We start from the raw sequence: 13,467 nt of genomic DNA, 5'->3' as shown, positions 1-13,467 counted from the left end.
CCCTCCCTCTCTCTCTCTCTCTCTCTCTCTCTCTCTCTCTCGTCTCCTGGCAGCTCCCACCGACGGCCTTTCCAGCTCATGGCCTGGAGCCCCGGACAGATTCAAATCACGTCCCTCTACGTCCTAGCTGTGTGACCTCGGGCAGGATGCTGAATCTCTCTGTGCCCGTGTTTCCTCAGCAGGAAAGGACGATGGTCACGGTGTCCCAGCATTTTTAAGAGAAGCCCCTTGATTCCTACGGGCATCGTGAGGGCAAGGCAGTGGGTGGGGCTTCGGGGAGGGTGTTCTGGTCTCTGTGTGTCCACTGCCCAGCCCACAGCCTGACCGCGCCCGTCCTCAGGAAGCGTCTGCTGAAGAAATGCGCTGCCGAGTCCCACGTCCCTAGTTACCCACGGGGGATACTACCTCTCCCTCCCGCACTGAGAGGCTGGGCGGGTGGGAAGAAGAGACGGACGCTGAACTTTGTTACAGACACTAATGCCCTTCGTGAAGTTATTGGCCGTGAGCAGAGACGGCCCCTGTGGCTCCTTCCCGCCCCCTGCTTGGGAAGGGGGCTGGTAGAGCCGGTCCAGCAGACTGAGTGACCACGCTGGAGTCTGCAGACTGTCCCCCCAGCTGCCACCGGTGTTCCCGAGCTGTCCCCTCCCCTGGCCGAGGTCCAAGCCAGCAGCTACTAATCGTGAAGAGGCCTAGCCCCTTGCCCAAGGCTGGAGGAACATGCTCTTTCTTGGAGTGACACCTCCCGGCTCTGCTCGCTCGCTCGCTCTCTTAGCTCTCCCACATCTGGCCCTTCCCACGGCCAGCCGGGACACAGGCAGTAACTCAAAACCCTTTGAGGGCGTGACTGTGTCTCCCCTCTTCGTGCTCGCGCCCCGGTTGTCTGGAGCGGTGGCTCAGCGCCTTGCAGAGCACTCAAAACCCGCAGATGTACCTGACTCCCAGGCGCACCCCTGTCCGGGTAATCTACTCGCTTGAATTCAGGGGCTGCGGCTCCTCCTAACGTTATAACCCCCTCTGCCTTACCCCCGCCCCGTTCCAGGCCAACAAAAGGACCTTGACAAATGGCCACCGCGTGACCGCACCTGTTGTAGGCATTGATGAACAGGTGCAGGTTGCCGGGGTTCATGTCTTTCACGATGTGCTGGCGGTAGGTGTGGACGACTTCCACGTTATTCTGCATTTCCTCCTGCGTTGAGAGAGGGGAGAGGTGCCCTGCATTAGGACTGGTCCCGGGCCAGCCACTGCTATCTCCGTTCTTCAGGTTATACAGGTACAGAGACAATACCGTCTAATCCGCTCCACTGCCTTGGAGCCTGAGGACACCTTCCCCAAAGCGGAAGTCCCCACCCGGAGCCAGTCTGACTTTGCATATCAGCTGAGAGCGGGAAGGAGTACAAACCCACCAGGGCAAAGCAGGCCCTTCTGGGCTCATGACTTTGGGACTTTTAATTTGAAGTCAGTCCTCTTGGATTTGGAGCTTGGATCCATCAGTGTTTTGGCTGTTTTTGTTTTTTTTTTTTCTTTTTTTCTAGTGGGGGGTGAGGGACGGGAGTAAATGTCTTCACTTCTCTGAGCCTTAGCCCCCTCAAAAATAAATGTGTGTGTGTGTGTGTGTGTGTGTGTGTGTGTGTATTACCTACCTCTGCAGGTTATGGGGTTTCACAGAGGTTGTGCATACAAAAGCCCTTTGTAAATAATAAACGTGATGCAACCGTTAGCAATTAATGGTTTTAAGGGGGAGTTGAGAGGTTTTTCACGCCGGAAAAACAAAACCAACTCCCGCAAGTCCCGGGAAGTTGCTGGAAAGAAGGGCCATCTCAATTCCCGAGGGGGGCCAACCAGAGTCTTGCAGAAGCCGCAGCCTCCCCTCTCTCTGGTTCCTTTCCGAATGTGATTTGGGACAAACAAGTTACGAGCTTGCTCTGTTTCTCATTTGTACGACAGCGGATGCTGAAGGTTTCACAAACCGGCCTGATGTGATCGGTGGCGACCAGAGCAGGACAGGGAGGGAGCGGAGGGGGCCCCACGTCAAGCCCGAGCTATTGTCTAAACAGCCCCTGATCACTGAAGCAGCAAAGAGGCCAAGAGCCTACGCAAAAGAAAATCGGGAACTGTACAGTCTGAAGAATTAGCTGTGCTGGGGTTTCAGGTCAAAACACAACCGCGGCAAGTTGGGGGCATCGACAGATGCCTCACATCGCGTGGGGTAGAATCAGGCCAGACTCTCCCTCTGTACCTGATGCCCTCTCCCGCAAGGAAACTCAGAGGCTGGCTCTGTTTGTTTCCATATTCCTATCAGATTCAGATTATACACTCAGGGTGAAGAAAACGTATCACAAACCGAATGCAGCATGGAAGAGGGAAGAAGGCCACCGAGGGCTGCAGGGGGGCCACGAAGGCTACGTCCCCGTCGAGACCCCGGGGAAGTGTGAAGGCTACCTTCTTTGGGAAAAAGGTCTCTGTAGATATCATTAAGTGAAGGATCCTGAGGTGAGGTCATTCTAGATTATCCCAGTGGGTCCTAAATCTAATGACAAGGGTCCTTCTAAGATAAAGGCAGAGGGAGACTGGAGACAGACACGGAGAGGTCATCGAAGACGGAGGCAGAGCCTGGAGGGATTCTGAAGCTACCAGAAGCTGGAGGAAGCAAGGAAGGACTCTCCCTCCAGGGCCACTGGAGGGAGTGTGGCCCGGCGACACCCCCTTTCAGAGTGCTGGCTTCCGGAACTGCGACACAGTTAACTTCCTGTTGTTGCAAGCCTCCCGGTTTGGGGGGGCTGTTACAGCAGGCCCAGGAAATAATGTGAAAAAGGAGCCCAGTGGATGCACCTGGCCAGCCCCAGAGGAGAGCAGCCGGTCACATCTCAGAAGGTCACTCTCCCGCTCGGGAACAGACAGTGCTGAGTGGGCCACACGGTAAACAGAGCAAGCCACCCTCGAGCTGGGCAACCGAGGGGCTTCTCGGTGTCTGGGCCTGCATCAGGACCCCCGCACATCCTCTCCTGGGGCTGCCGGCCAGAGTCGGGGGCCATGTCGGCTGGCCAGACAGGGAAAGGGGCCTGCCTGGGGTGACCGCAGAACAGCCCATCGGCGGAAGCACAGACAGTCAGTGCCCTGCTCTGGATACAGGAGCAAGACACATAGCCTCTGATCCCAGCCCCACCTCTCCCTGGCTGTGCAACCTCACACGAGTCAGTCAACCTCTCTGGCCTCAGTTTCCTCATCCATAAAGTGGGAATCAAATTAGTACTTTTCACATGGCTCACGGAGCTCTTGAGCGGACTCCATGGGTTAATACTTGAAAAGTCCTTAGGACCGAGCGGGGCACACAGCAAACTCCATGGGTGTGTCTGTTACAGGTCGTATCTGTAATAGCCCCAGACTGGCAATAACCCGAATGCCCATCAACAGGCGGACGGAAGGGCAAGTTGCAGGACACCCACACACAGAAGGGCAGCCAGCGCTAAAAAGGAGGGAACTACCGATAAACCCAACGACAGAGACGAAGGTCAAAATAACCGTGCGGCGAGAGAAGCCACAGCTGTTTTTTGGGTTTTGTTTGCTGTTCTTTTCAAGCAAGACTCCATACTTCATCATGCCACTTCTACATGAAAACCTGGGGAATGCGAACTCCTCTCTAGTGACGGAAAGCAGAGCAGAGGCTGCCTGGCGAGCAGGGAAAGAAGGATTAGCAAGAGGCACAAGGGGACTCTGGTGATGGGGATGTCCGCTACCCCAGTTGCAATGTGGTTGTCCGGGTGTAGACATGCGGCAACATCTACTCAATTCTGTACTCCCAATACGTGCAGTTTACTATAGTTCAATCAGCTAGTTAAAACAGCCTTACGTTAAAAAGAGAGCGAGCGATACGGGGGCGCCTGGGTGGCTCAGTCGGTTAAGCGCCCGACTCTTGATCTCAACTCAGGTCATGCTCTCATGGTTCGTGAGTTTGAGCGTCACATTGGGCTCTGCGCGGACCGCACGAGACCGCTTCGGATTCTCATTCTCTCCCTCTCTTCCCCTCCCTGTTCACCCACTCGCTCTCTCAAAACGAAATAAAAATAAACTTGAAAAAAAAAAAAAAAAAAGGTGAGTGATAAACCTGACTGTAAACCGATCCCGTCAGCTATGTACGTGGTAGGCATCCCCAGGGGGCTTGTGTCTTGCTCGTGTCTGTGCCCTACGCACGGGCAGCACGCACTCGCTCAGCGTGGATGACAGAATGCTGGTCCATGTTACTCACCTTCCCGAAGAGGTGGGACACCACCATGTCTGGGAGGGCTTGGGTCCATCCGGAGATCTGGGGAGGGCAAAGACAGGTGTCACTAGAAAGCAGGCATTTGCGGTAGTGAGACTAGGTCAGCAAAGCCTCCCTGCCCGTGGGGGCAGACTGGAAGTCCTGGGCTCCCCGGCACTCAGGGCTGAGGACGGCCCCCTTGTGGGAATTTGGCTCCAGTCCCAGTTGTGGACTGGACCTGGGGGCTCCGGAAGGCAGGGCCTGGGTCTCTGTCAATCGCTTATTCTCAGGGGCCCATGCAGGGCAGACACGTGCTGAACAGAGAGCCAACCTTCTCCTAGCTTGGGCCATAGCACACTAAGTCCTCACAACGAGGGGCCCCTATCCATTTCTTCAAAACACACACTGAACTCTGCCAGTCTAGACCCCAGGGGACCTGCTCACCTTGAACTAGCCTTCCTGTATCATCCTCTACATTTTCCCCCTCAAGCCAGTATCCTCTCTTTGGATATCCTGAGGTTACTAAAGACACTGCCAACTCTCCCCTCTCTACCTCTCCCCAACAAAACGCTAGGTACACAGCAGGAGCTCCATAAGTGATAGGCATACAGCAGGGGCTTCATAAATGCTGAGGCATACAGCAGGAGCTCCATAAATGTATGCTGACCAACTTCTGTGTCAGGCAGGCAGGGACTGGCAGGATAGAGAAGTTCTAGACCTGGGGGTTCTCTAGACCGGAGGTCTTGTTGGATCCCAGCTGTGTGGTCCTGGACAGGTTGCAGAGCCTCTGAACCTCAGGCCTCTCACCTACAAGCCGAGGTGGCCGGGGGTTTCAAAGCCACAAGGCCAAGGTGAGGACAGCATGAGGCCCGTACACATGTCACAGGATCTGACGCCAGCGCCTGACCCATAGCGGACTCTGGATACAAGTCTTTTTTTCTCTTGGGGTTGGAAAGGAAGGATACGGTACAGATACTAAAGCCACACAGACATTCCTCAGGCCGCACTTTAGCCAACGGTCAATGTCCCCGGCCCTCCACGTCTGGCTCAGAACAGTTACAACAGGAGCCAAACTGGCTGACTGGAACATCACTTCCTTTCCTGGAAAATAAAATAAAAAACAGGGAGTGTGCTCCACTCCCGCATATCACGCAGACGGGAGGGACGGGCTCCTGCGTTCCGGCAGAACGTTCTAGGGAGAGCGGCCAAGACAGGGGTGGGAGGTAGGGGGGAGGGGCACAACCCCTTCAAAGCTCTGTCCGCGACAGCCACCCAGAACTTGGCAAAAACACACTTCCAAAATGAGAAGCCAGGATCACCCCGGCCTGAGAGGTTTTGTCCTGTTTCAATTGGAACAATTTCCCCCCTCTCCTTGGCAAATGCTGGCGCCTTTACGAAGAAAACACAATAATCGTTTTTAAAAGATAAACAAGGAGCCCTAGGACACCGGCCAGAGCAGAACTTCCCGAGACAGCGTGGGTCCCTTCTCCCCCAGGCAGGCCTGTGTCCGGCCCCTCTGTATTCCCAGACCTGCAGTGCTGGGGTCAAGGTGCCGTTCAAACACCTGCTGGATGGGACCGGGAGGCACGAGGTGAGGCCCAAGGACCACAGAGTACGAGGGATCCGCACTCAGCCCCAGTTCTCCCGCTGCCTAGCTTTGCGGGCCCCTGGGCACCACTAACCGTAACCACTCTGAGCCTCGGTTTCCTCTTCTATAACACGTCATTTATGACAATCCCACCTCCTGGAGTCGCCGTGTGGATTCAACGAGGTCACGCATGTACAGCGACAGAGAGTACAAACAGCCCCTGGCAAGGACTCCGCGCACAGTAGCTGATTCTCGCGGTCATCAAACTAAGTGGCAGGGTTGGTACCAAATGCACCCTCTTTTCCATCGACAGTAGGTGGGTTCCCGAGATCAGAGGCCTTTGCCTTGTTCATCTTTTTGTTTCCCGTGTCTTGAGCAAAGTCCAGTACGTGTTAGGTCCTCAGCAAATACCTCTTAACCTAAGCTACGCTGATCTAAGCTGGCTCGAGCGCTCACATCCCCGTGGCATGTCTGGTCTAGACGGCAGAATCCTACCAACATCTTTGGAAGGGCAAACAGCCCAGGTCACGTTTGTTGTTCCAAGCAAAGCAAAGGGGAGGGGCGGGGCACACAGGCCAGGAGAGGTCTCGGAGGGCACACTGTTCCACCTGCCTGGCCCTGGCCCCCAGCCTCACCTTGGACGCGGCCCAGTCCATCCAGCCTTCGGCACAAGGGTTCACGTTGATGAGGACGAGGCCCTCCACCATCTCCGGGTTGTTCAACTGTTAATTCAAGACACAAGGTGAGCGGCAGCCCAGAAATCTCAGCCACCGCGAACTTCTAAAGGTCAAACCAAAGGTTGAGAAAATACCAGGAAAGGGCCCTGGTGGGGGCCACCAGAGCCGGCTGCTGCTCTCAAGAGACTTCAACCCACACCCCCTCTCCCCCACCTTGCAAAACCGAGGCCCCAGCTCAGCAGACACAGGACCGAGCCCCTGAAAGCCTGGGGGGAGGAAGCAGGAAGTACAAGAGTGCGTGTTTGGCAAACCTGCCTCGGGCAAGGCGCCTCTGCCCGCACTTCCTCTTCCCCAGCCATCAGGGGGGTGTATCAGACCTCCAGCCTCCAAGTGAGGCAGGGCAGGTAGCCGCTCTTTAGTGACCACTCCTGGGAGATACATCCATCTAACGTAGAATACAGACCTTCCTTGGTCTGCTCAGAGCCTAGAAGGTCAGGCCACGTTCTATCCACACCAGCGTCTCTAACCCCTGACAAAGCCCAGCAAATAATGGGCGGTCGGAAAACACACGGTCGCATAAATGAGCGTGGCTGCGTTTCCAAACGAGTGTTTGGCAAGGGTACGTGACATTCAGCAGCACCTGGCTTGGGCCCACGGTCCCGTGAATGCCATGTGTCTCTGATTCTAATACAGAATCAGCCAGGACCCAAAAGCCATGGGGGTATCACCGAGGTAGCATAGGAGACCACGCGGTGACGTGGGGACCTGTCCACAAGCCACTGCTAGATGAGCGAAACCAGTGATGAAAGAATGCGTTTGAGGAGCATTCAAGAAAAGCTTTAGGGGCGCCTGGGTGGCTCCGTCGGTTGGGCGTCCGACTTTGGCTCGGGTCATGATCTCACAGTCTGTGAGTTCGAGCCCCGCGTTGGGCTCTGTGCTGACAGCTCGGAGCCTGGAGCCAGCTTCGGATTCTGTCTCCCTCTCTCCAAAATAAATAAAAACATTAAAAAGATTAAAAAAAAAAAAAGTGGGTATTGTGTTTGTTACAGGATTTGACTTAGATAAGTATTTCCAAAGTGTGATTCCTAGAAGGATCACAGAAGCTTCTCAGTGGGGCGCCTCAGTGGCTCAGTTGGTTGAGTGTCCAACTTCGGCTCGGGTCATGATCTCATGATCTGTGAGTTCGAGCCCCGCGTCGGGCTCTGTGCTGACAGCTTGGAGCCTGGAGCCTGTTTCGGATTCTGGGTCTCCCTCTCCCTCCGCCCTTCCACTGCTCATGCTCTGCCTCTCTCTCTCTCTCTCAAAAAATAAATAAACATTAAAAAAATTAAAAAAAAAAAGAAAAAGAAAAAGGAAAGCTTCAAGTACGTGCTGGGTCCACACACACACACACACACACACACACACACACACAAACACACACACACGACTCTGGACCACAAACCACACTGTGAACTGTGAATCTCCCTTCGGAAATGAAATCACGGGTCATTTCTTTCCTCGTTCTGGGCTTTGTGACACTTTTCCAATTGTCTTCCTCCATCCTGACTTAATTTTGTTTAAAATGCCATTTTTTGGGGCGCCTGGGTGGCGCAGTCGGCTAAGCGTCCGACTTCAGCCAGGTCACGATCTCGCGGTCCGTGAGTTCGAGCCCCGTGTCGGGCTCTGGGCTGACGGCTCAGAGCCTGGAGCCTGTTTCCGATTCTGTGTCTCCCTCTCTCTCTGCCCCTCCCCCGTTCATGCTCTGTCTCTCTCTGTCTCAAAAAAAATAAATAAACGTTGAAAAAATAAATAAACAAAATAAAATAAAATGCCATTTTTTTTTAAAGATGCCCAAGAACTCACCGCGAATCGCGTGAGGATGTAGGCGCCTGCTCCGGTCCCCATGCCGATAATGCTTTTCAGCCTGGAAGCAGAAGTGAAAACTCACGTCGCAGAAGGAATGAGCGAGGGGAGCCCTTAACGACCCTCTTAACACCTGCCCCGCTCCTGGTTCCCGAGGAACCCCGCCGCCCCCAGCATCTGTCCCGGGGGGCATCACGAGCGTGGCTGGAGGGCCGGACAGAGGGGGGACACGCTGCCGTGATGTGACTGGAGGACCCGAAACACATCAAGTGCTACGGCTTGACGAAGACCGTGACCTCGGAGAGACTCGGCCCTCCTGCTCGCTTCTCCCCCGACTGCAGCCCGAGCGCTGAGAGACCGTCTGACATTTACGGGAGGGCCCGTTCGTTATGGCACTGCTTTCTTCCCGCTCTGGAGCTCTATTTTACGTCCTAAAACTCGGAATGGAATTAAATCGGGCAAGAACTCGGAGGTATTATCTTCACACAGAAGGCCCGACTAAAAGGGAAAGAGCGCTGGAGAAACAGAGCCTGGAGGGAGAAACCGAGGGCTGGGGCAACCCTATTCCAGAACATTCCGTCGGTAGGAGAAAACGGCGAAAGAGGAAGGGGCACGGAAAGGACGGGCAGGGTGGCTGTCTGCAGGTGATGTGTTGGCTCAAGGGGAAAAGCCCAGCCGGCGACAGACAGACTAGAGAGACTGTCTGAAAACAGTTTCACCAAGTGTGAGGTCTAATTCCTTTCCTGACCTTTAAATCTGCCATTTCAGTGGCCAGGCCAGGTCAAGGCCAAGGGAGAGACACAAGCGAGAAGGCAGGCTGGTGGGGGAGCAGATCTGTCACACTCTTACCCAAACTGGTGGAGGACTCCAGGAAGCATTTCAGCCAGCTGGTCCATGGAGGGGTACATGTACCTTGGGAGAAGCCATACAGAGGCCATTAGCGAGAGCCAGACCCCAGGGGAAATGAATCACTCAAACAGGGACACGCCGGAAGGGCAGGGCCCACGCACACCCTGGCCCCAGCACCCAGGCCCCCTGCCCGGCCCCCCGCAGCCCTCCTTCCCAGCAGTGAGCGACGTGCACCTGCCTGCACACCCCCTGCCCCGTGCAAGGCCACACCCCATCCCAATCCTCCCCGTTTTGTAAACTGACCCTTGATCGATTGCTTCCTTGCTCCGCACCAAGCATTTGAGGAGCATTAGAAGCCCATTTAATCCTTCACAATAACAGCTCTGTGAGGTTGCCATGATTTGCCCCAGCGCACAGATCAGAAACATCACTGAAGCTGGGGTAAGTGACTTGGCTTCCCGGCCGGGCGGGCACTTGGCACGGCATCCCACGTGGGCTCTGGGGTTTCCAGATTCCTGTGCTCACCTCCCAAAAGGAGGCCTCCCGGCAGCTCGCCCGTAGGACATTCCGGGCCACGGGGAAGTCCTTCCCCTCTCGCCCGTGTCCCCCAGAGATGCTCCGCAAGGAGCCTGGAGAGACTGCAGAGAACTGGGCCACGCTGATGAGCTGGGCCCGGGGAGCTTTGGGAAATGGATAAGCTAGGGAGATTATAAGGCACTGGGATGCTTCAATTCAATTCACACATCTTCTGGGCCCACAGCTCCCGTTAACAGAGGGCTGGGCAGCAGCGGAAGGCTCCCCTCTGTCAAAACGGGATCACGACCGCAGGGATGGAAAAGGCGGGAGTGATGAGGACAGACCCACGCTGGAGACCACGGAGTCTGCAGGCTGTCCCGAGCCCGCGCATTAAGGCGGCGGTTTCCCATCGCGGAGCGCAGGGAACAAGTCTCCTGTTGTTCTCCAAGTCCTCAGCAGGGCCCACGAGGGGTTTCCTGTTCCCACTGTGCCCACCTCTCCAGTGGGGATACCAGTTGTCAGACACTGGGACCATAAGGAGCCACTTCCCAGGCTGGTTCCTTCCTCTCGTCCAAGAACAACCCTGTCCCCCGGTGTCTCTGGAGGCATCTCTGGGCCTGCTCTCTTCCTGGCCTTCGCACCTGCTGTTCCCTCTGCTTCTTCCCAAGCCACCGTGCGCTCACCTCCCTGGAATCTCCAGAAAGGAGGCCGGAGACCTCTGCCTCACCAAGGGCCCACAACCTCAGCCAGAGTTCTTGCACATTCTCATTCCCTTTCTCGTCTTCCCCGGAAGAACTTGAAGAATCATCCCTTTCACCAAGGCCTCGGCTGCCGTCAGAGCAGGTGCACACGGCACCCTGTGTTAGGAGACCCCCGACTCCAGGTGGCGGGAAGAAGCCAGGGCCCGTTCAGGCTGAGTTCCCACCAGCCACGCACTGAAACTACCTGCTAGTGGGGGGCGGCGGGGGGGGAGGGACAAATAAATACACTGCAGCTTGGCCTCCAGGTCAGCTTCATGAAAATTCCAGGGGTGAGGCCCCAATCTTAGAACAGTTTTTAAATCTCCCCGTGGAGAGCTAAGAGCCACCAGGTTACCTCAAGTCTTTCACACCACGGCTCCGAATAAAAATGGATTTCCTGACAGATCTCTGGTTCCATCTGTTACTTAACAGGTAACGGTATCCCACTGTATTAGAAAGCTTTTAATTTTGGGTCCTGGCCCCGTGTATGCCTACTCTGATAAAGGCTGATTATGAAGGATAATTCTGAACACCAATAAGGAAATCTATTTGCGAATGCCAGGAAGGTCCCTTCTGGGAGACTTGAAACCCAAGAACCGGCTCCCATCCTGGCTTAATGACAGCGTTGCACGGAGGCGCCTCTGAGAGGTCTGCCTCCCGCCGGTGACACTAACTGTCCTGTGCACCCGTCAGCTTGTCCGCTGGCTGCACGCTGGGGAGAGCAGGCGGTGTAAACACCTCGGACAAGTGAACCTGACGTTCTAACGAGAACGCGATCCTTGGAGTCAGCAGACTCTGCGACTCCCCCAGTGAAATTAGCTGTGTGACCTTGAGCAATGTTTAGCCCTTCCACCCTTCAGTTTCTTCACCCAGGAAGTGGAGTTATCAACACCAGCCACGTAGCCGTAAGGATTGAGTGCAAGTGACATGTGCGTATAAAAATTAAGCCCGGACCACAGGAAGGACTTCATCAATATAATCTATCATCCCCTCTCTTTTTCTTCCAACCTTTCTAGAACTCTCTCCTAACTATTTTTGCTCGTCAAGGTCCTCTCCCACTCAGTCTGCCCAGGTCATTCATGCCCACCTATTAATAAACTAGCTACCTGGGTGGGTAAAAGCGGAGGGGCGGGTGGTGGCGGGGAATGAGGGGTTAGTGTTTCAGAGGGACGGAGTTTCGGTTTGGGATGGTGACAAGGCCTGGAGAGGGACGGTGGGGACGACTGCCCATTAGTGCGAATGCCCGATGCACTTAATGCAACTGAACTGCACACGCAAAAATGGTTAAAATGGTACGTTTTAGGTTTTATATATATATATTTTTTTTCTTTTCTTTTCTCTTCTTTTCCTTTCTTTTCTTTCTTTCTTTTTTTTTTTTCTGCAATAAAACAAATGGAAAACCCAGTCTAACGCCCGCCCCCCATCCACCTGCGCGGACATCCTCTCCGCCTCCTGGGGTGCCAGGCTCCAGGTCTTACCCCACGGGGAAGGACGCAGCGCCGTCCTGCTGGCCAGGGGCATCCACGTGGCATACAGCAAAGTGCTGTGTGATCTCCTGCATGTCCTCGGAGTTGAAAAGGGGGTTGTAACACGTTTTGTCTGCAGAACAGGCAGGGGACAGAGACGAGGAAGAAGGAAGGAGAGACTACATTAGGGTGTTCAGCAGCACGTGAGGCGTTTTGCTGGTTTCACCCCCATTCATCGGGGGGGGGGGGATGAACACACAGGAAAGAAGCTCACCTCCTTCCCCCCCGCCCCCCCTACCCCCCACCCCGTCCCTCTGGTGATGAAAGGCAAGTGGGCACGGAGGTGGAAATGGTCAATAAACTTTGCTGTATGTGCTGGCGGCTGAAGCTTAAGCCTCCAGCTGGTGCTGGGAGGAGACTCCCATCCCGGGTCCTGCTTCTCCCCTATCAGTTGTGGCTGTGATGTCCCCAGTGTGGGACCGGGCTGCCGCACTGCTATTCTCTTTCTGTCTGGGTCTCCTAAAGCCTCACGCTGGAAATAATGGCCAGGGCACACAATTCTCAAACAAGGAGGAGCTTAGGAGATAAAGCACGGACAGCCTCACTCCTTACATGGCCTTGGAGGAGTCTCCCGACTGCTGAGGGCCTGAGGCAAAGATGGCCACCTGGTCACCAAACCATCCCCATTTTCTTTCTGGGCCACGCAGCAGGACTACATTTCCCAGCCTCCCTTGTAACGAGAGGCAGCCATGTGACCAGGTTCTGGCCAATAGCACACAGTGCTCGCTGTTTCTTGTTAACACCTGCTGCCAGGTCTGTAGGTTTCTCCCTCTGCCGTCACCTGCCAGATGCAGAAGCCGCTAAGACCCCAGGGGATGGCGGTGCCACAGCTGGTAGGAGCCTGGGTCCCGGAATCCCCATGCGAAAGATGCCCCACAGAACGCCCAGAGTTATTACATGAGTTAGGAATAGATGTATACCGCGTATAGCCACAGAGGTCTTAGGGTCTTTTGTTTCCCCAGTTGGCTTACTGATGACCGTGAACATCTCTAACGGGGGCATAACACCACCACACTTGCACAGCTTCCAACACTCAGGTTTACAGAGATGCCTGGCCCTGAGGGCTGTAAACGCCTTCCGAATCACCAGCAGAAATATTCACTTCTATTCTGTGTGATTTTAACAGGCAGTAGATCTTGTGCCTTTAGCGTCCGTGAAAAATGGGGGACCCACACAGGCTGACAATTCCTGGGAATCTCAAGAATGCAGTGTACACATTCATGGGAGCACTATTTGGAACAGCCAAAAAGGAAAGACCAGCCAAGTGTTCATCAGCTGAAGAATGGGTAAACAAAGTATAGTGTATCTACTCAATGGAATATCATCCAGCCACAAAGAAGGAAGTGCTAACACATGCCACGACATGGATGAACTTGGAAAGAAGCCGGTCACAAAAGATCACATTCTGCAAGATTCCATATACAGAAAATGTCCAGAGTACACATATCCTTAGAAGCAGAAAGCGGACTAGGGCCTACCGGGGGCTGGG

The 13,467-nt window shown here is 54.8% G+C and overlaps 1 protein-coding gene across 2 annotated transcripts in view; it reads right to left on the bottom strand.

Annotated features, from left to right (window-relative positions):
* Positions 1–13,467, bottom strand: part of NDRG1 (N-myc downstream regulated 1) — a 53,932-nt gene that overhangs the window by 11,928 nt on the left and 28,537 nt on the right. For both annotated transcript variants that reach the window (XM_027063864.2, XM_053208449.1), the window contains 6 exons: positions 11,931–12,051; positions 9,197–9,259; positions 8,348–8,408; positions 6,461–6,547; positions 4,244–4,300; positions 1,083–1,186 (listed from right to left, as the gene is read on the bottom strand). In XM_027063864.2, coding sequence (XP_026919665.1) covers positions 1,083–1,186; positions 4,244–4,300; positions 6,461–6,547; positions 8,348–8,408; positions 9,197–9,259; positions 11,931–12,051 — 493 coding nt within the window. The remainder of the gene's footprint in view (positions 1–1,082; positions 1,187–4,243; positions 4,301–6,460; positions 6,548–8,347; positions 8,409–9,196; positions 9,260–11,930; positions 12,052–13,467) is intronic.

This window comes from Acinonyx jubatus, chromosome F2 (assembly GCF_027475565.1).
Source record: "Acinonyx jubatus isolate Ajub_Pintada_27869175 chromosome F2, VMU_Ajub_asm_v1.0, whole genome shotgun sequence".
Lineage (NCBI taxonomy): Eukaryota > Metazoa > Chordata > Mammalia > Carnivora > Felidae > Acinonyx > Acinonyx jubatus.
The sequence above is the reverse complement of the archived record's forward strand: the minus strand, read 5'-3'. Positions and strand labels throughout refer to the sequence as shown.